Source organism: Miniopterus schreibersii (genome assembly GCF_964146895.1).
Source record: "Miniopterus schreibersii genome assembly, chromosome: 12".
NCBI classification, from domain to species: domain Eukaryota; kingdom Metazoa; phylum Chordata; class Mammalia; order Chiroptera; family Miniopteridae; genus Miniopterus; species Miniopterus schreibersii.
The window spans coordinates 56,244,883-56,267,152 of record NC_138112.1 but is presented as its reverse complement, the minus strand read 5'-3'; the positions used below and the strand labels follow the sequence as shown (position 1 = coordinate 56,267,152).

General features: G+C 37.0%; 1 protein-coding gene across 2 annotated transcripts in view; it reads left to right on the top strand.

The window, feature by feature from the left end:
- FBXO3 (F-box protein 3) overlaps positions 1–22,261 on the top strand; it is a 34,951-nt gene extending 12,690 nt beyond the window's left edge. For both annotated transcript variants that reach the window (XM_081153130.1, XM_081153131.1), the window contains 8 exons: positions 1,581–1,695; positions 3,273–3,477; positions 4,591–4,636; positions 8,719–8,803; positions 9,626–9,748; positions 11,638–11,753; positions 13,024–13,214; positions 19,041–22,261. In XM_081153130.1, coding sequence (XP_081009256.1) covers positions 1,581–1,695; positions 3,273–3,477; positions 4,591–4,636; positions 8,719–8,803; positions 9,626–9,748; positions 11,638–11,753; positions 13,024–13,214; positions 19,041–19,193 — 1,034 coding nt within the window. In that variant the 3' untranslated portion in view covers positions 19,194–22,261. The remainder of the gene's footprint in view (positions 1–1,580; positions 1,696–3,272; positions 3,478–4,590; positions 4,637–8,718; positions 8,804–9,625; positions 9,749–11,637; positions 11,754–13,023; positions 13,215–19,040) is intronic.
- Positions 22,262–22,270: the final 9 nt, after the last annotated feature.

The following is a 22,270-nucleotide window of genomic DNA, read 5'->3' as shown; positions in this document are numbered from 1 at the left end:
ATACTGTTTCTATTTGTTTTTATAATTTGTGTCACTTGAGTAGGTGTTCCGATTTTGCATTCTTCTTTCTTTTATTCTGTACCCTCTTTTTTATTTAACTAAAGTCTGTTTTAAATGAGTATGTTTACCACTTTCTGGACAATGTAAGAATCTTAGAATATTTTAACTCCACTTGCCTTGCTTCTGCCTTTTGTATTATAGTTTTTGTGATTTTAATTTTTAAATGTTTTTTATATCCCTGGAAATGTTATTATTTTATATATTCAACATTATCTTAGATTTATCTTTTCTGTTGCTCTTCATTGTTTCCTGCACCTTCCTGCTTCCATGTGGGATCATTTTTCTTCTGCCTGAAGAATTCCTTTGTTGTTCGTTTTTTAATGAGGGATTTTTTCAGATTTTCTTTGTCTAAAAATGTATGTATTTCATTTTCACTTTCGATGTATATATTCACTGGATATAAAACTCTTGTCAGTAGTTACTTTTTTCAGCGCTTTGAAGATACCATTCTTCTGGCTTCTGTTGTTTCTGCTGAGAATTTTGCTGTCAGTCTTATTGTTCCTTTGAAGTGGTGATGTGGCTTTTCTGCTTTTTTGGCTGCTTTGAAAATTTCTCTGTCTTTTGACTTTTCACAATTTTCCAATAACGTGTCTAAATATGATTTTCTTTGTAATTATTCTCCATGGAGTTTATCATGCTTCTTGAATCTATGGTTTGGTGTTTTCATCAGTTTTGGAAAATTCTCTCAGTCCTGTGATACTGTTGAAAGCATTGCTCAACTTCTCTGCCACACAGGTCCACATGTTTGCTTTCAGAATTGAGAGTTGCCTCAAAGACAAGGTGGCTCCTTTGGAGGCATGGCTAACCTCTCAATTTCTCTCTTCTGGACCCCTCACCCCACCATGTCTGTCTGTCTCTGAGGTTCTCCAAAAGCTTTGAAATCAATTTTGTGTTGTTCAGTTTTTCTAGTTCTCAGCAAGAGGTTTGATCCAACAACCTGGTGGACCATTGCTGGAAGTATACCTCTTTTCTTGGTGTTTGTAATTCCTACTTTTTAGAGCTAGAATACATGGCACGCTTACAAACGTGCAAAACTGAGTTTAAGTTAATGGCCTCCTCACAGCATGAACCTACTATAGCAAAGCCCTATATTTCCTAGTAAGAGAGTACCGTAAGACTCTTGAACATCAGTTTAAAGAACTTCTGGAGATTTTTTTATTAATAGAGAAGTGTGGGTATATTAGATTAAGAAAAGTGAGATATGCCCTAATGTTTGCATTGTAATGTGAACAGTGATTGTGAATGCCATTGGTGCATACCTTTCCACGTTTTACTTAGTGCCAGTGTTTTCCCTATTGAGGGGAGACTGAGGAATTTGCTTGCTCAGTGCTTCAAATGTCAGCCAATCTAAAGTGATGTTTCTCTGAAACTATAGTTCGTTTCCCTATATTTCAGCAATGCATTTTGGACAGAATTCACTTGTTCTAAGACTATTTCATTGGCTAGCAGGAGGACTGTATTTCATCTTAGATTTAAGGCTTATTGTTTCTTCACAGTTTGCTTTTTTTGTGAATTTGCAGAGGGTGCTCGAGAGGAAGACCTAGATGCTGTGGAAGCTCAGATCGGTTGCAAACTTCCTGATGATTATCGATGTTCATATCGTATCCACAATGGGCAGAAGTTAGTGGTTCCTGGGTAAGATGTTTGCTGTTTTGGTTATTTTTAATGATACAGGTTATTTTCTAGAAAGAAAATAAACAAATTGTATTTGTAGTTACTCTTAATTGATTAAAGGAGTATAGGAATTCCCTCTTCTTCCTTGCAGCAATCCATAAGACAAAATCTATAGCTTGAATTTGATTTTACCAAAATAAATGTGTCTCATAAGAACATTATCTTTCAACACATCCTTATTATGAAAGTGGACTCTGGTTGGGTGTGGGGGCAATTCAACATAAGGGAGATTCATGTGGGGGTATATTTTAAGTAAAACTGTTCAGAACCCTTGAAGTGTTTATCTTGTTTACAGGTCACATAATTTGTTTTGGAGAGCCTGATGCAAATTCTGTGTATCATACATGTAAAAATAATAAATAATAATTTGTTCAGAGCTACATACACTAAACTAAAAAATATATAGTTTTGTCCTATTCAAGCATAACCTATAATTAGATGGCCTATTTTAAACTTCAAAAAGATGAAGTATTCATTGTGAAACCTTTTGGGAAAAGCAGACCATGTAGTAGCTGTTAAATTCACTCACAGTTTTTAAAACTACATGCTTTGAATGGGTCTACTCCTTTTGTTCTTTTATGAAATTAAGCTATTTCAGAGCCATTGCATTTGTGCAATGCTAATAAGAATTTAGGGAGAATTTTGCATTGTTCTTATTGGAACATGGAACATTCTTTGTGAAGAATCATATGAGGCTCTGTTACCATTTCAGATCAGGGTTGAGTGAGTACAGGGAATCTAGGAGGTGATCATACTAAGATTGCAAGGTAGTATTCAGAAATGAAACATTGGGCAGTTAGGACTAGATAAGCCCAAGTTACTGGCTTTTTTCCCCCTAGTCTGTTTTCTCGTCAAACTGGAATTTTACAAAATTGAAAAATTGTCACATTTCAAGAGCCAACAGTAGAGAACTTTATTAAAAGAGTTGCCCAGAATTGACATGACAAAAAGGTCATGAATTTCAACACAGGGATTTTTATCTATCCACAGCCCAGTGGTGAGACTTAGGATAGGAATCTCATTAAGGACCCACACCTGTGTTATTGTCATACACACGCAGTGCGATGCGCTTTAGATCCCATGCATCCCAAGTTTATGAAAATTTGGTCAAGCTTTAGGCTGATTAACGTTTATAATGTCTGGTAGGATAGAATAAGCTAACAGTTGTAACAGCATAAAGGTATCGGAGAGAATTTACCCCTTTAAACATTAAATTAGTCATACACACATACATAGCAAAACATCGGCAAATCAGTTTATCATGGCAAAATAGATTCTTGAAAGCAGTAAAACTATTTATTTTATTATAAAGCTGACATTTACACATTTTAGGCGCCTAGGCTTTTAGTTTACATCAATGTTTCCACTCAAGAGTTTGAATTTAATATGTAGATTGTAGTGTTTGGGCATTCCTAGTTTAGAATAGACATGTTAACTAGTTCTCATAAAGTTGTCCGTGTGAAGTTACTCATTAAGAAGGTGAAGCACCATTGTTTGTTTGGCACTGCAATTGATTACATTTTTGAGTCTGTTTTCAGGTTGTTGGGAAGTATGGCGCTGTCTAATCACTATCGTTCTGAGGATTTGTTAGATGTCGATACGGCTGCTGGAGGCTTCCAGCAGAGACAGGGACTGAAATACTGTCTCCCTTTAACTTTCTGCATACATACTGGTTTGAGTCAGTACATAGCAGTGGAAGCTGCAGAGGGCCGAAACAAAAATGAAGTTTTCTACCAATGTCCAGTAAGTAGGAAGTGTGTTTCAGTGTGGCTCTAAGATGTGTTCTGATGAGTGTATAAATGTGTGCATTAGGAATTTTCAGGGTTGTTGAATGGGTATAGAGCATTATGCAATTTAATTATAGACCTATCTAACTGGACGTAATGGCATGGAATGCCAAAAGAAAATTTTACCAGTGGACAAACAATGCAAACTGTAGTACATACAGAGGGAAAGGAATGATTGGTGTTAAGGCATTTTAAGTTTAAGGAAAACTAATGAGCTTTTTGTTGAAGTAATTGTAATATATATATTTCTAACTTTAAAAAATTAGCTTTTGAACATCATTTGATCCAAATGCAGTAGGAACTTTTTTAACTCTTTAGTAGATATTTGAGTTGTTGAAAAGTGAAGGTGCTTTTTAGAAGGCTTTTGTTATGACTTTAATATAATCAGAAAATGTGGTATTTGGTTTTCGCCTTATTCTGTTTTCAGGAATTCCTTAGTTGTACAACTTCTGCTTTCATTTTCACCTAGCTGTGAACTTTTAACTCAAAAGAGGAATTTAAAATAAATACTTTTCATAGTTAACTGAGACATGCGACTCCATATAACATTTTAAATATTTTAAGAACTTTCAGAGCTCTTAATTTTGTTCTAGGCATTTTCACATCTTCTATCTCATTTTTTTATTTGAAACCTCTATAAGGTTATAGGATGATGGCTTGGTCTCTTTATTTATAGAGAAAACGTAGAATTCTTCAGATCTCTTGATTGAATGCAAAGCCCTTTCTTCTAGATTAATTGGCCATATTTCTTCTTACCTTAACTTCCTAATTATTTTCCTGAAGGACAGTGTTTTAGTTCACTTGTAACAGTATTAGCAGTATATAAGCATTTAACTGTTATTAAGAAATACCAGGCACTTCTCTTCTAAGGACTTTATAGAAAGAACCTAAATAGAGAAATCATGAAGCAGGGACTGAAAAGTGTGAGGAATGTCCAAGTATTGGTTAGAGCACTTAAGTTATTTTATATCCCTTTTGCCTTTTCTCCAAGGAAGAATACAGATAATGAACAATGAGAAATTAAGTAAAAGGTATTTTTCTTAATTAAAATACTCTTTTTCTCACTTAGGACCAAATGGCTCGGAATCCAGCTGCTATTGACATGTTTATCATAGGTAGGAGAAAAAAAAGTATTTTTCCCTTTTTCCTCCTGGTCAAAAAAACTATGTTGGTAGAAACTTTTTATTTACTTAATCAGCTGGCAATTTTATACTTGTATTTCTTAAGGCTTACTGGTTTATAAAGTACTGTATCTAGGCACTTATAAGAATAGCCCTTGTACTTTATTTTAATTTGATTTCTATTTGGAAAAAAGCTATGCCCTATACAGTCTGTGTTCTTAGGACTTTACTATGGAACAGTGAAATGTATTGAATTAATATGATTAAGTATATAGTTCCCTTACATGCAGATGTATTTCCCTTCAATCATATTACTACATAATTAGAGATATAGATATATAAAACCACTTTGTTTTGTTTTTTTTAATGTTGCTTTTTTTTTTTTTTTTTAAAGATTTTTTTAGAGAAAGAGGGGGAAAGAGAGAGAGAAACACTGATGTGAGAGTGAAACATCAATCTGCTGCCTCCTGCACTTCCCCTACCAGAGATTGAACCTGACACCTGGGCATGTGTCCTGACTGGGAATTGAACTGGTAACCTTTTGGTGCACGGGACAACACCCAACCAACTGAGCAACACCAGTCAGGGGGGTACTTTTTCTCTTTTGGTGCCAGTGCTATAGTAAAATACTGATAAGTAACAGAAGAGACCTCAAAACAGCAATCTTTGAAAACCAGTATAAGCTGGGCTCCATAAACTCCTTGGCACAACTAGTTTTTCTTGGCCTTAAAAGGGTACTTCTCGAACAATTTGAGAACAATTCAATTTGTATGCAAGTGCTACTCACCCCTCTGCTATTCATTCAGTCTTGTTTTGCTTAGATTTTGCTCACTTAAGAGAAGCTTGCTGACTATCCATTCAGCTTTTTTTTTTTTTTAAATATGTCTTTATTGATTTCAGTGGATGAAGGGAGATGGAGAGAGAGATAGAAACATCAATGATGAGAGGGTCATTGATTGGCTGCTTCTTTCACGCCCCTGACTGGGGATTGAGCCGGCAACCCACCTGGGCATGTGCCCTGACCGGGAATCGAATCGCAATCTCCTGGATCCTAGGTCGATGCTCAGCCACTTAGTCACACCCAGCCAGGCCATTCAGCTTTTAAAAGACATTCCTGGCACATATTAAACATCCCCATATATTGATAGTAAAGGGGCCTTGCAGGCTAAGGTGTCTGCATTTAATTATTTCTCCTAACTGGAAGCTTAAATGGAGTATATGTTCTATACTGTGGCACATCTAGGTTTTGTGGCACAGTTTACACTACCAGGAAGCTGTCATTCCTACTTAGTAAGTTATAAAAAGCTTTGACACTTGGCCCTTGGCGGTCAGCTCGCCCTGACTCATGTGGTCTGTGGTTTCTAAGTTAAGGACCCGCTGCAGTTTTGCTTCTGCTCCTTGCCCTCTTTGGCATCTTCACATAGTACACACTTTCAGAGAGGAACATCATGGCTCTAGTGCGACGGTGCTGCACAGTTTATAAGCTAAAGGCTGTGTGAACTCTGAAGTAAGCTACCTGCTAGGCTCTTTGAGTTTCTTACTCTTGGTTCGGTCAGCATGGTCTGGAAGACCCCACCACTACAGCAGAATACTAAGGTCTGATAATGCTATTCTGGTAGTTGGAATTTCACCTAGAGTGAGAGAGCAAAGCAAAAGATTTGAAATGAGATAGGAAGTTAGTGCTGGGAGGAAGGACGAGAGAGCGGTTTCCTTTAAGCTACCCTGATAAAACCCCAATACTATCAAAGAAACTCCAAGATACAGGCTTACTTTAAAAGATAAACTACCCTTGACATCGCTAATCATCAGAGAGATGCAAATTAAAACCACAATGAGGTATCACTTCACACCTGTCAGAATGGCCCCGTCAACAAATCAACAAACGACTCCTGCTGGTTAGAGTGTGGAGAAAGGGGACCCTAGTACACTGCTGGTGGAAATGCAGACTGGTGCAGCCACTATGGAAAACAGTGTGGAGGTTCCTCAAAAAAACTAAAAATGGAGCTGCCTTTTGACCCAGTGATCCTGCTTCTAGGAATATATCCTAAGAACCCTGAAACACTAATCAGAAAGAATATATGCACCCCTATATTCATAGCAGCGCAGTTTACAATAGCCAAGATTCGGAAACAGCCCAAGTGCCCATCTGAGTGGATAAAAAAGCTGTGGGACATTTATACCAGGGAATACTACACAGCTGTAAAGAAGAAGGATCTCGTACCCTTTGGGACAGTATGGGTGGACCTGGAGAAAATTATGCTAAGTGAAATAAGCCAGGCAGAGAAAGACAAACATCACATGATCTCACTTACACGTGGAATCTAAAGAACTTAATAAACTCATGAACAGAATAGATTCAGTGACATGGAAGCATAGATGAGACTAACTAATGTCAGAGGGATGGAGGAGGGCGGGTGGGGGGGAGAGAGTAACCAAAGAATTTATATGCGTGTATGCAATATCCAAGGAGATGGACAGTGGTGGGGAGAGGGACTGAGGAGGAAGGTGGGATGGGGTAGAACAGGTCATTGGGGAAAAAAAGGGACATCTGTAATAAAAAAAAAAAAAAAGATGTGCATGTGCTAAGGGAAATAAAAAGGTCACGCTAAAAATAAAAGATAAACTACCTTAGAACATATAAATTACATCTTGATTCAACTAAGTTTGACTTTCTTGGAATTTTTGGTAAAACATAAGATGGAATCTCCTGGTATTAAGTGCATTCTTAATAGATATTTAAGAAAACTGGGTCTATGTTCAGGTAAGTTTAGTAGTGAGGGCTACATAGAAAACTCGTCCTCATTTTAAAGAACACACTTTGGTATGTATGTGTTATAATAAATTTAGGTGCATTGAAATACACTATACCAATTTCTTTTTTATGTAAACCATAAGAAATTTATTTTTCTTATATTTTATTCTGTGAAATATAAAAAATGATTTTTAAAACTACAAGAAAGTTACTAGTTCTCAAAATATAAAATTGTACTTTCTATGAATTTTAATGACATTATTAATGTCATTAAAGATAGGCTTCCTAATGTCTTGCTCCAAGTAGACAGATGATCAGTGCTCATTTTGAATACAATAGCATTTAACAAAAGGGGTCAGAATGTACCATTAATAGACATTAAGAACCAACTATTGTAGTATACTTTCTCTCAATTAATGCCTTTAAATTTTTAAAGCTGTATACCGTCAGGCCCAAGCCTAAATTGTATCTTCTATCATTCTCAAAATAGAATATTAAGTAAGTATTGTAAATTTTGCATCTGACATTTAACATGGCAGAGTATAGGAACTGGATTAAAAACAAGATTACAAAGAAATTCATTGGGCGTCATTGATTAAGGGACTAATGTATGCTAGACACTGAGATGTATTAACAGTAAGGGGGTCTGAGAAAGTTATGTTGTATTATCTAGAAGGAGCAAATACAATTTATGTAAATGCTTGCTACTGACCCATTCACAATATCACAGGTGTTTGGTCTGGACTGAACGGTTCCAGTCATTCTTTTCTGCTTCGAGCTGGTCACTGAGAATACGGAGGACCACTGTGCATTTGGATCTGTAGTAGTGCAACTAGATTACTTTGGATTGGTGTGATGCCCAGTCTGCGTAGTGCCATACTACCATTAGATGTCCAGACTGAGCGTAAGTCAGGAGTACCTGAACCAGGGATATACCCTGATTGTTTGAGGATAGGTGCTGATATTTTCCTGTAGTTTCTTCCCAGATGTAGCCATATCTCCTTTGTTCAAGAAATTACGGACAGAAGGCTTTTCATTCCTGTACCAGAAGAAATTAAATTTAGGAATCTATTATTTAAGTATAAGTGTAAAAAGTAGTTTGAAGTTACTTGATTCCCTAGCAAGGTAGTTGGGAATAAGGTGGATAGAACTGGAATTAGAAGTTGACCTAATAAAGAACTAGTGGAATTATATCTATAAATGTTTCTAGTTTTGATACGACATCTTATGCAAAGAGAAATTACAATTGTTTCCTTGTTTCCTTGTTTCCCATGTAGATTTTACAAAAACTATTTGTTTTTTCCCCTCCCTTTCTGGTTTACAGGTGCTACTTTTACTGACTGGTTTACTTCTTATGTCAACAGTGTTGTATCAGGTGGCTTCCCTATCATCAGAGACCAAATTTTCAGGTATGTCACTTGGGGCTTTTTGTAATGGAACGATTGTAATCAGCAAAAATCATTGTGATTGGTTATAGATCATAAAATGAAGTTTCCGAGGAAGGTTAATAACAGAACCTTTCATAATCGTAATTCTATTTTATTCTCACTTTAAAGCCAAAGCATCCAGCACTTGAACAGCTAGTATTTTTCTTATCTTGAAGAATCAAGAGAAAAAAACTGATTTTGATTTAGAAGTTATGGCTTTATAGCAGTTGTGTACAAAGCTGTTTGCCAGTTAGTATGTTTAGTATGAATAGCAAGTCAGTAATTATTAACTCCTAGCAAATATTTATTATCTCTAACTGGAACATCCAAGTATTATAGATAGTATTAGAGGTCATATTGGTTCACAGTAGCTTGGTTGACAGAAATGATAGCTTAAGTATACATTAGAGGCCTCTGGAGTAACATACACATTTTTATTGTCAGAGCCACTGTTTATAGGGTATAGCTGGGTTTTCAGATGTCCCCTAAGTTTCCTTAGCTCTGAAAACAGGGATAGGCTCATTTTAGTTTCCAAGTTAATTACTGATCTATTATTTGAACCACTGATCATTGAACTTTTACTGCTACCATTACTGATCCAGAGTCTTCAAAGCTTTCTGGTTTGCTTGTAATTTCTAGTTTTCTTCTAAGCTTAATAGGACTATACCTTTAAGGTCTCAAATGTGATTTAAATTTTCAATCCCGAAATGAAGTATAAGCTATTTTGCATTATATCTTTAACCTTTTATCTTACAGAATTGAGGTTAATTGACTAAAACATGTTTAATTTTTTTAATCACCTAGATATGTTCATGATCCAGAGTGTGTAGCAACAACTGGGGATATTACAGTTTCAGTTTCCACATCATTTTTGCCAGAACTTAGCTCTGTACATCCGCCCCACTATTTCTTCACATACCGAATCAGGTGAGAATTTTAAATGCGGTCGCCTATCAGTTAGTAATGGGATATATCCTGTGGATGTGTTGTTACTGCCCTATTTGACGAGATGAAACACATTTTGAAAGGCAGCTTCTTGCTGAGTGTGGAGGAAGGTGGGTAACACAGTTTTCTACAGTATGGTCAGGGAAGGTTTTTTCTGCTTTTTTATTTTTATTTTTTTAAATATATCTTTATTGATTTCAGAGAGAGGAAAGGAGATGGAGAAAGAGATATAGAAACATAAATGATGAGAGAGTCATTGATTGGCAACCCGGGCATGTGCCCTGACTGGGAATCGAACCCCAATCGCCTGGATCCTAGGTCTATGCTCAACCACTGAGCCACGTCCAGCCCGGCTGCTTTTACTTTTATTTGCATTTATTGATGCTGAATTTACTCTGGGTCCCTAAGTTTTTGTTTCTTCAGTGTCTTCTGGGATATCTTACTGGTTTAAGAATGGTCTCTCTTTATCAGTAGGACCATCTCAGTGTGGCTGGGCGAGCTCCTGTGTGGGTTAATCCGCCCTTGCACCCTGTAAGTTCTGCACCACATCTTGGGAGCTTTGTTCACCTGGATGTGCACCATGACCAGAGAATCTACATCTGAACCCTGACGTTCAGCATTGCTCTCTGCATTTTTAAGCATGTGTAGCAAAATTCAGCACTCTTTTTGGCTACTGATCCTTTGTCCAGCCCCACTGTTAGGCTTGGACGCACCTGCCAAATCCGTCGTCGTAATAACGGAATGTCACACATTGCTTTAGTAAAATGACACCCTTCAGATACTTGGTGGCTTTTTGGATGTGCATACCCTTGATGACCTGGGCAGTTTCATGAGTGTTCTTGAAGTGAACATGAGGATTTGAACCTCTTGATTTGCATGATTTTGTGGGGTTTTCTGGGTCAAATGAATAGTGAACCATTTTCAGAGGCCACCTCAGGCCGCTTATGGGAAGAGTAAGTACAATATAGTTTATAAAGTATCTTGAGTTTATATTAACTTCTAAGTTATTTCTTGTAAATACACGTATTGTGCCAAGTATTTTGCAAGGTGGACCACTAAGTTGTAATCATAGTGAAAGGTCAGAATTAGAGTTGTCATGTTTTCTAGAAGCTATCACATTGCCCAAGGTAACATCATGCTTTTTAAAAATTTCACCTGGCCTGTGTATATTCAGTTAAAAGTCTAATAAATATTTATTGAGTGCTGTCTGGATGTCAAACAGGGTGTTAAGCACTGGATTTGGTTAAATGAAAAACAAATATTAAATTCACTTTAATTAGAAGTACTCTGTGCTTCATGTTGAAGATAAGTCATTTGCTCTAAGGGATTAAGGGTACTCTGCTTTTAGATATATTTTTATATACTTTATGATGTTATATATAATATTTTAAAAATAAATATACATGCACATGTACATACTAGAAGTATTTTAGTAATGTATACTTACCAGGATTTTGGTATTGTATGTAGCCTTTGATTTGTCTAGTTACACATGCACAGGTGTTTGTTGTTTAATTTAGATTTTGCCTAGGACTGAGACGTGCTTAAATTAATAATACCTACATATGCTAATGGGGTACTCAAAATAAGAGATAGCAGATTCCCAGAGGAATGGGGGGAAATAATATTATTGGGAAGCAGAGTCAAAGTAATCCCAGTAACTGAATAGTGACATTTCTCTTTGAGCTTTCTAGAAGCTAATGGAGAAAAGGGAAAAGTGTTGCATAGCCTTATAGTGAATAAAAGACAGTCAGTTTTTTAGAATAGAAATTTTTCATGGCACTAGATTCTAGAAATTTTCCCATACTGATCTTTATTTGAACTCAAAAAAGGTCTGATTTGTGTCTCTACCACCCCATTTCCTTCTCCAGGATTGAAATGTCAAAGGATGCACTTCCAGAGAAGGCCTGTCAGTTGGACAGTCGATATTGGAGAATAACAAATGCTAAAGGTGATGTAGAAGAAGTTCAAGGACCTGGAGTAGTTGGTATGTAACGCAAGATTTGGGTCTATACAGCAGTTACATCTAAGACAGTATGGAGAGCATATATGTGACGCAGCTTGGAAACACATGATGTAGTTAGTGGATAAGACTACATCTTTTTAGTACTGTGTTTACAATGTGAAAGGTATCATAGATTCTGGGCTTCTCCTAACTACAATATTTTGCTTCATAAATATAATGTGTAAATGTCATTATTCTATCAGTTTAGTACCTTAAACATTGACTTTTCTAAAATTATAGCGAACTCAGGGATTGAGTTTTCATTCTGTGGATCCCCTGGGTTCCTTGCTTTCCTTCTTAAGTTCTGCTGCCGCCGCCCCCCCCCCCCCCCCCGCTGAATAATTATTCATTATCATATTCTGTAGGCATAGGGCAGAAAGAGAAAGTAAATTTTATATATGTCATTTTTTTGAAAGTTGGGGATAAATGTTAAAATTAATAACAGATTTTTGTTGTTTGTGGATTTCAATCATCTCTAGCTTGATTTCCATTGACATTCAGCTTTTTAAAAAAATTATAATTGTCTTAAATTTCTGAACCCTCAGATTCATCAGATTTTGTGTTTGTGCTTCAGAAAAATAACATTTAAGCTATGCACTTCTGTTATCAGTCCTAAGCATATACAGAAATTCAGCTTAAAGTTGCTCTAATTTATTGTCACAGATAAAGTCATATTCTACATGTTTACTTAAGGAATTTCTCCTGAATTTATTTGGGGATCTTGTGCTAAACAATTTTATTAAAGCTGTAATTTCTTTTCAGTCATTTGGTCCATTGGAGTAAGAACTCTCCCTTGTGATAACTGCCATTTTGTCTGGGCTAAATGCTTAAGCTGCATCCTCAGAATTTTATGTTTTAGTATCTTGCTTCTTTTAAACATTTAGATTACCCTTATCACTGTTTAAACTAGTGTCTATGGCACTTATTACCCATGTCTTAAAGGTGGTGTCTAAAATGCCTCAAAGCATTTTGAAAAAGAAAATATTATTTTTTTATTTTGTTTTATTCTACTAGATATCCCACCCCACTCCCACACAAACTATAGAGAATTAGAGTGATTATTTAAAAAGTTAAAATACTCACTCATAATCCCATCACTATTAACATTTTGTTATATTTCCTTTTAGATTTTGTTTCTGATTGTGCATTTACTTTGACATAGTTAATATAATCCCATAGAGGACATATCTAATTTGCTGTGATGGAGAACTGAATTTTGTACTTTAATTTACTGTTACTATTTTCTCCGCAGGTGAATTTCCAATCATCAGCCCTGGTCGGGTATATGAATACACAAGTTGTACCACATTCTCGACAACATCGGGATATATGGAAGGCTATTATACCTTCCACTTTCTTTACTTTAAAGACAAGATCTTTAATGTCGCCATTCCCCGATTCCATATGGCATGTCCGACATTCAGGGTGTCTATAGCTCGATTGGTAGGTTAAATTTTCCTCTGGTGCTGATTTACATAACTTTTTAGAATTGACTCCACAGAGGGTCTTTGTTGATTAGCCAGACAAATAGTTTAAGAATCGTGTTCCAGAGAACCCTTGAAATTTTGAGGGAAGTCCCTTGGGGTGGTACGGGACGTGTGCTATGTTGGGGGAGGTGGGCGATAAGTTAGGTGGGCTCCATGCTCTAATCAGAGTAACTGCTGTTATCTGTTTTGTTTTTCTTGTTTGTTAGTTTGTTTTTAATAGCTTTATTTTTTAGAGCAGTTTTAGATTCACAGAAAAGTTGAGCAGAAAGTACAGAAATTTCCCATATACAGTATCTCCCATCGGAGTGGTCCCATTGCTACAACCATGGAGCCTACACGGACACATCATCACCCGAAGTCCATAAGTTACATTAGGGTTCACTCTTGGTGTTCTATATTCTGTGGGTTTGGACAGATATATAATGATGACGTGTCTACCATTAGTATTATATAGAGTACTCACTCACTTTAAAGGTTCAGCCTCTTTTCCACTGTTTCCACAAATACGTCTGTCGTCTACTGAGAAACCACACTAGATCAGTTAGTATCTGCTTTATTTTATTCCATTAAGAGTGGGAAAACAATTTCTTACAGTGTTTTTGCTAAAACGCCCAGTTTTGTGAAATAATACAAATATCCTATAGAAATTATTACAAAGAGGATTTAATGGGTAGACTTGTACTTTTAGTAGTCTCTCTCTCTGGGATCATTTCCTAATCAGGTATATTTTTTAAATCTCATTTTTAGGGTTACCTTATGGCTGGTATAGCAGTAACCCCTATCTTATGAGCTATAAAATGATTATAGAAAATTATGAAGCTCTAGTTATACAATAGGAATAATATGTGAATTGTATACCCAGAATATAATTGAGTTGTAGACATCAAATGTTCACAGAAAACCCTCTGGCTCCTGGGATGACCCTAAGGGGTGGCTCTAAAATAAGTCTGGGAAGATGAATCTGATATGAATCTGACCCAGAGTTGACACATATTCACAGCTCCCGATTTGTAGAGGGAAAGATGGTGATGGGACGTTAGGCCACTGTCTGGTGAAGACAGTCTACAGACTGGGTTTGGAAGTGAAGTTTAGCTTTCCTCCCAGTGGAGGAATGCTTTCTCCTGTTAATTTCCAGTATTGGCAATTTGCTGCTTCCTATTGGCAGTCTTCCATTTTTGACTAGCCCAAATTCTGTATGAGATTGGCATTACCTTATCCTTAAATGTTTCATACGATTTATCAGTGAAGTCATCTGGGGCTGAAATTTTCTTTTTGGAAAAGTTTTGAAATATGAATTTCTTTAATACTCATATTTTATGTTTCTTCTTTCACTTTTGCTAACTTGTGTCATTTAAGGAATTTGTCCATTTTGTCTAAATGTTGAATTTATTGCCATAAAGTTATTCATAATATTCCTTTGATAATCCTTTTAATGGCTGCAAGAGCTATAGTCATATGTTCTCTTTTGTTCTTCCTATTGGTAATTTATATCTTCTCTTTAGTTCATCAGTTTAGCCTAGGGGGTTTTCACTTTTATTGATCATTTAAAGCAGGAATGGGTAATGTTCGACCCATGGGCCATATACAGCCGCAAAATCATTTGGTCTGGCCCTGCCAAAGCAACCATAGGCGGGACTTGAAATTCAATAAATCTAGGAGCTTTTTTTGTAGCTAATTTTTAAGTTGATAATTTTGTATGGCCCTCGAAAGATGTTATAAATATCCAGATGGCCCTTGGCAGAAAAAAGGTTCCCCACTCCAGATTTTAAGGCTTTATTTCTCTATTGTTTGCTCATTTCTATTTCATTGATTTTTGCAATTATCTTTATTTCTCTCCTCCTACTTTGGGTTTAATTTACTTTTTTTTCTAGCTTCTTAAGGTAGAAGTTTAGATTATTGATTTTAGACCTTCTCTGTAAGCACTGTTTTAGCTACATTTCATAAATTCTGATGTGTTATGTTTTCATTAACATTTGGTTTAAAATATTCTCAGATTTTTTCTTGTAATTTAATTTTGACCTATGACCTTTTTAGAAATGTGTTAATTTCCAAACATTTGGAGATTTTCCAGTTATCTTGGTTATTGATTTCTAATTTTGTTAGTTTTAGAGAACTCACTGTATATAATTTCAGTCCTTTTAAATGTTTTATGGCCCAGAATTATGGTCTATCTTGGTAAATACTTGTGTATTCGAAAAGAATGTATATTCTGTTATTTTGGGGAATATTATTCTATAAATGACAGGTCAAACTGGTTGATTGTTTTTCAAGTCTTTTATATATTTACTGATTTTTTTTGTCTTTGTTCTATGAGAGATGGTTGTTGTAATCTCCAGTTATAATTACAGTTTTGTCTATTTCTCTTTAATTTTATCAGATTTGCTTCATGTATTTTGAAGCTCTATAATTATGTGCAAATATACTTAGGATTGTTCTGTCTTTTTAATGAAGTGCTTATTTTATTGTTATGAAATCTCTCTATCTCTGACAATATTCCTTGTCCTAAAGTTCCTACTATTCCTGACATAAAGTGTAGAGTGTTGAGATTTATTGGGGCAGGCAGTTAGTATTGGGTCTGCTTGATCCTGTTGAGACTTGTTTCTAATGTTTGTTAGGGTGGGTATAAAGTAGCCTTTACTTAAGGACTGTCACTTCAGACTTTTCAGTCTCATGACCCCCTTAAGCTCTGAAAAGTTATTGAGATTCCTCAAAAAATTAAAAATAGAACTGTACCATATGACCCAGCAATTTCACCTTTGGGTATTTATCAAAAGAAATAAAAAACACTTATTCAAAAAAATATATGTACCCCTCTGTTCATTGCAGCATTAATTTACACTAGCCAAGCTATACCATTATATATAAAATGGACTATTACTCGGCAATAAAAAAAAAAAAAAGAATGAAATCTTGCCATTTGCAACAACGTGAATAGACCTAGAGGGTATTATGCTAAGTGAAATAAGTTGGACAGAGAAAGACAAATGCCATTTCATTTCACTTACATGTGGAATCTAAAAACAAAACAAAACACAAACTTATAGGTACAGAGAACAAACTGATGGTGGCCAGAGAGGTGGGAGAATGAGCAAAAAGGGGGAAGGGATTAGGAAGTACCAGCTGCCAGTTACGGAGTCAGTCACAGGGAGGTAACATACAGCCTAGGGAACAGAGTCGGTGATATTGTAATAACTATGTATGGTGACAAATGGTTACTAGACTTATTGTGGTGATCATTTTGGAATGTATATATATATGTTTAATCACATTGTTGTACACCTGAAGCTAATATAATATTGTATGTCAACCATAATTAAAAGAAAGTTATGAGGACTCCAAAGAACTCTTGCTTATGTGGGTTATATTGATATTTATCATGTTAGAAATTAAAACCGAGAAGTTTTATATTTACTTATTCCTTTTTTAAAGTTTAAAAATTTTAAATTTATAATTTAAAATTACAATAATAAACTCATTACATGTTCAACCCTCTCTTAACTATGTTCTTACTTATTTAGAGTTTTAGTGTCTTCCCAACCACAAATAATAGTATAAAATCTTTACCTGCCTTATGGAAAATGTTTTTTCTCTATCAGGGATGAGAAATCAATAAAAATAAATGAGAATTCTGGACTTATTTCTAATCAACATGAAGAGGCAGTGGGGATTGTATTTGTACTGTGTTGTACTTGTGTTTACCTTTCCTGTTTAAATATTAGTTTGGGGTTTTTTAAAAATATTTTTTATTTTTCAGAGAGAAAGGAAGGGAGGGGGGAGGAGAGAGAAACATCAATCTGCTGCCTCCTGCAGGGCCCCTAATGGGGATTGGGCCCGAAACCCGGGCATGTACCCTGACCAGTAATCGAATTGGCGACCTTTTGGGGCACAGGATGACATCCAACCAACTGAGCCACACCAGCCACGGCAAATATTAGTTTTCTTGATATGGAAATTGAATTGTTCTTCTTTTGTGTCCTCTAACAGTTGATTAGTTAGGAGGCTTAATTCTTTCTTTCGCTTTATACTCTGAATGCTACTTTAAAATATACTTTTGGTTGGTCTTAAGCCTTTTCTTGGTCTAGTTGGTTTGTTGTTTCTAGACACTTTAGAGGCACCCACTGCTGATTTATTTTCATTCTTGTTTGTGTGCCTCTTTCCATCTGCTGTTTGTGTATGAACATTTTATCATCAGCAAACTCCATCTTCAGCCACAGTGATTTCTTTAACAGTGTTTCTGTTTTCTTCTTCATTAAGATAATTAATAATCATACTATCTGGATTTAATGTTTTAGAATTTTCTAATCATTCCCCCCACCCACTTTTGGACCTGCTATTGAATTTCAAAGTGTTCATTCCCTAGATTTAAAAAGATATCCAGAGATAAAAATAATGAAATATTTTGTATCATATTTACATATATTTTCTCTGATTATTGTTTTTTCTGTTATAATAAATCCCAGTGACAGTTCCTTTGACAGATCCTAAAGGACAATACCTTTCTCCCACATCAATGAATGTACTTGCTCAACAAATATTTATTGAGTACCTACTAGGTGCTGGGGAAAATGCAGTGAACAATATAATTAAAATCTCTACCTTGGAATGTACATTGTAGTTAGTACTTAGATCAAGTAGTAAATATATGCTCTGGAGAAGACTCAGAGTAAAGGGGATAACGGATGTCCTGTTGAGTTGTATAATATAAATATGTGTCAAGAAGGGCCTCCGTGACATTTGAGTTGAGGCTTGAAAGAAGTAGAAGGAGCCCTTGGATGTATGGGAGAAGTGTGTTCCAAGCTAAAAAACAGCAAGTGCAGAAGCCCTGACTTACTGATGTGCCTGTATGTTTGAAGAACTGCAAGGAAGCCAGTGTACCGGAGGGCAGGGAACAGGGAGAATGGTTGGAAATGAGATCAGAAGGGTAGTGAAGGTGCAGGGTCATGAAATGTCATAAAAGCCTTGGTGGAAGGACTTTTGCTGACACCACATCCCAAGCTTCCCAGCATTTCTCCTTGCTGTTCAGAATTCTGTCCAATATAGTGGCTCCTCTCATTGGGTTTTCAAAAGTGCGAGAAAGAGAATGCTAGCAGCAGAGTAAGTCAAGGCTTGATTAGAGGCACTGCTTAAGGGGAAGTTTCCAAGTGGTGTTCAGATATTGCACAGTCAGTGTCACCACTGCCCTATTTTGCAAGCCTTCAAGAAGTTAATTTAAAATTAGAGACTACCAGTGGTGGTTGAATTGAAATGATGTGACTTTATAGTAGAAACTCAATAGAAATAGACCTCTTATTGGCAGTACATAAAAATTACCAGTAGAGGTCATACCTTGTTAATATTTTCACATCCTCTTTGCCAGAAGCATATAGATTAATAAGGAATTGTTCCACTAACAATGTAAATTCAGTAAAATTTTATCTTGAGCTATTAGGAGTTGTCTGTTTGCTACATTGTATATGAACAATACCATGTAAAACGTAAGTACTCCCAGGAACCTGTCCCTGCTGCTTCTCTCCTGACTCCCGAGAAAAATAACTTAAAAAATAGGTACTCTATTAATGAAATCTATTGACCATGGTAACCACATTGGACGCTTTTAAACATGTAATAGGATATACATTCTGCAGGCTCATCGGCACTGCCTTATGAAGAGGTGCCGTGCGAGCCTGGAAAGAGGCGCGTGTGGCACAGGCCTAGTTCAGGTTCTAGATAAACGAGACTTTGCGTTGAGTGAGCCTGAGAAACTGATGGGAGTTCTTATCAAAAGACTGTTTTCTCTTTCAAGGAGTTGGGTCCCGATGAGTACGAGGAGATGGAGGACACGGAGGAGGAGGACGACGACTCCGCGGACATGGACGCGTCGGACGAGGAGGCGGCCAGGCCCCGGCGGCTGTTCGACGTGCCGGTCCGCCGGCGCCGCTACTCGCGCCTGTTCTAGCGGCCGGCGGAGGGCCGCGGGCGCGGCGGGAAAGCAGCAGCGCACTGTCCCAGCCCGGGTCCCTGCGACTTCCTTAGGGATCGGATTGTTGGGGTTCCTTTGTGTTTTGGAAGTAGAGGAGAAAACGGTAATCTTTCTTTTTCTCTTCTAGAAGGCAGCGGGGGAACAGTTCTCTAGCTAAGGAATGGACATCTCTTTGTTTAAAAGTATTTTATACTTATACAGATATGGAAGTGGGAAGGAATTGTTTTGAAGATTTAAAGTATAGCAGAAATACCTGCCCAAGGATAGAAACCGACTGAAAAATTCTAGGAAACGACTTCTTGCAGTTGTGAGTTATTTAGAAATGAACGTAATTTGTAATTAGGCTAATCCACTTAGTGATTCCTATATATTTTGTACTCACAGGGAACTAATCGATTAAATAGCTTGAATGCTAGTAGTTTTGTCCTTTCTTAGACTATCCTTGAATTTAAAATTTTTATTACTATAACCTTGAATTTAAAGTCTTTATCACTATACCCTGACTTTGAATTTAGTCTTCAACTCTCAGCTTTGAATTTAATTTAAAATCTTCAATACCACAATTTTTAATTTAATTTAAAGTCAGCATTATAACTTTTATCATATTGTTCACAGATGCATCATTTTTGAAATGTAGAGTGTAAAAGTATCTATTGTGATGTTTATTAACAAAAAATACTTCACAGTGTCTCCTGTAGTCTAAATTTGTAAATACTGCTTCTGTTTTGTTTCTCCTTTGTACACTGACTGTCTTAGTTTGTGATAAGTGACATGAATTTATTGTTAAGATTAAGTATGTTTTCCTGAAACATGGATATTTTTTTTTAAATTATATAATTGAGAGTTTGGAATGAAGTCCTCCAAGTGTCAAAAACTCACATTTAAAAACAAATTTTGTTTCCAATGCTGTATTTTGTATAATTGCCTATTTTCCATAAACTAATATTAATAAGCTTTTGCTCTTAAGGTGGAAGAGGAGATGGAAACTATAGGCCTATTGCTAGAGGCCCATAGAGAGTCATTTCCTGGCTTTGACTATGCCCTGTCAAGTGCCCCACTTTTTATTTCTCCCAAGAACAGTTCTTTTGTAGCGAAAACTGAAGGAAGAGCGGCAGGTGTATACACGGCGTGAAGCAGCTGCCATCAGAGACCATGAAGTTGAACTTACCTTTTCTTATTGGCACATGTCAAAATGTTCTGAAATGGACATGTTTTTCCTGCTTATTAAATCCTACTATGCCTATCTCTTCTTCTCTTTTTAATCAACCTACTGATTTTTTTATATTGTTGACACTATTAGAAATGTCCCCATTCCCCCCCTTTGCCCACCTCTCCCAGCCCCCACCACCCATTCCCTCTGGCGTCAACACACTTTTGTCTGTGTCTGTGGGTTATGCATATATGTTCTTTGACTAATCCCTTCCCCTTCTTTCATCCAGTCCCCTCACCGCCACCTCTCTGACAGCTGTCTGGTCCATGTATCCATGCTATTTTGTTTCTCAGTTCCTTTTGTTCATTAGATTTCACATATAAGTGAGATCATATGGTATTTTAAACTTTCCCAATAAAGCAATAATTTAAATCTATTTAATGTTGGAAGTTAAAGCTGGCCCCCGGATCCCTTGCCATTCTTTGCATGTTTCTCTTTTCTGGATGACCTCTCCTTTCTCTCAGTTCCCAGAGTATTCATGATGCCCCAAATATCCCCTGCAACTCCACCAATCCTTGCTTCTCAGAATGCTTTAGGCTTGCTTATCTCATCAAAATTCACATTCTCTTATTATGTTGAATTTATGACCTCTAGTTCATACTAAGGTATTGATAACAAGCTCAGATTTTTTATTTCATTAGCAAAAATGTGTCTTCACACAAAAGGGATCTAACAGTTGGTCTGACTTTTGATGAAGGCCATTGCTGGCTCTGAGTTCCCTTAAGAACGCCTACCCATTTGTCTAACACTTGAAATATCAGTTAGGATGAAACAGGTGCCTAAATAGCTTAAACAGCTTAGTGGTTTTTTCCTCTTGTGAAAAGTTAGAGGTAACAATTCAGGACTGATATGGAGGCCCAATGGTGTCAACATCCCAGATTCCTTCCATTTTTCTGTTCTGCCATCCTTAGCACGAGACTAATCTTGAAGGTCACCTCGTGGTTGCTTAAAGAAGCTGCAGTCATATTGGGTTCCAGGAAGTATGATGAGAAAAAAAACACACGAGTAAAAAATAAAACGTAAGACTGGAGAGGTAAAGCAGCCAGGTCTCCAGCAGGATGGGTAGAGAAGGGTGTGTGTGTGTGTGTGTGTGCAGGAATTAACATAGGCAACATGGAGACCTAGTATGAAGGAATTGTAATGGCCCAAGTAAGACATGCTGCAGACCTGAATTAGGGCAGTAGCAGGAGACGTGAAGAGGCTCTGAAATTGAGATAACTAAATGACGAGGGAGGCAGGAGTTGGTTAGATGTGAGGGGGAGAATTCAAAGTTGATTCCCAGGCTTCTGGCTTCATTTATGGGAGGGGGAGGGGGAAACAGTGGAACATTGGAAATGAGTTCAGATTTGGACACATCTTGAGTTCAAGATGTCTGTAGGACATGTGGGTGGAGATGCCCAGCAATCAGGTGGATATGGATATGGAGAATGAATATTTGCAAATCATCTGTAAACATATCTCCAAGGTAATGTGGGGTCCTGGGCCCCGGGGCAGCGGACCGCGGCGTCCTGGTGTTCTTGAAAGAGATCAGCCAGGCGCGTCAGTGCTGAGGCCCCCTGTAAATCAGGGAGCGCCTAATTGCCTGCTGCCCTGTGTGCTCAGCCCCGCATGGTTCCCAGATCCAATTAGACCAGATACTCCCCTACCTTATCTGGGAAACATTCCTCTGAGATGCCAGTGTGGCTGCAGCCTCCTCTAAAGTGTTGCATCTAGGAATGTAGTAGAAGGTCAGAAGGTTGGCCGGATGCCCTGAAACGCTGTATAAAATGCTGTGGCTCTGAATAAAGCTTGCTTGACTCTCACTCAGCATCCCTGAGGGAGAGAGCCCTCCCAGCCCCATTGT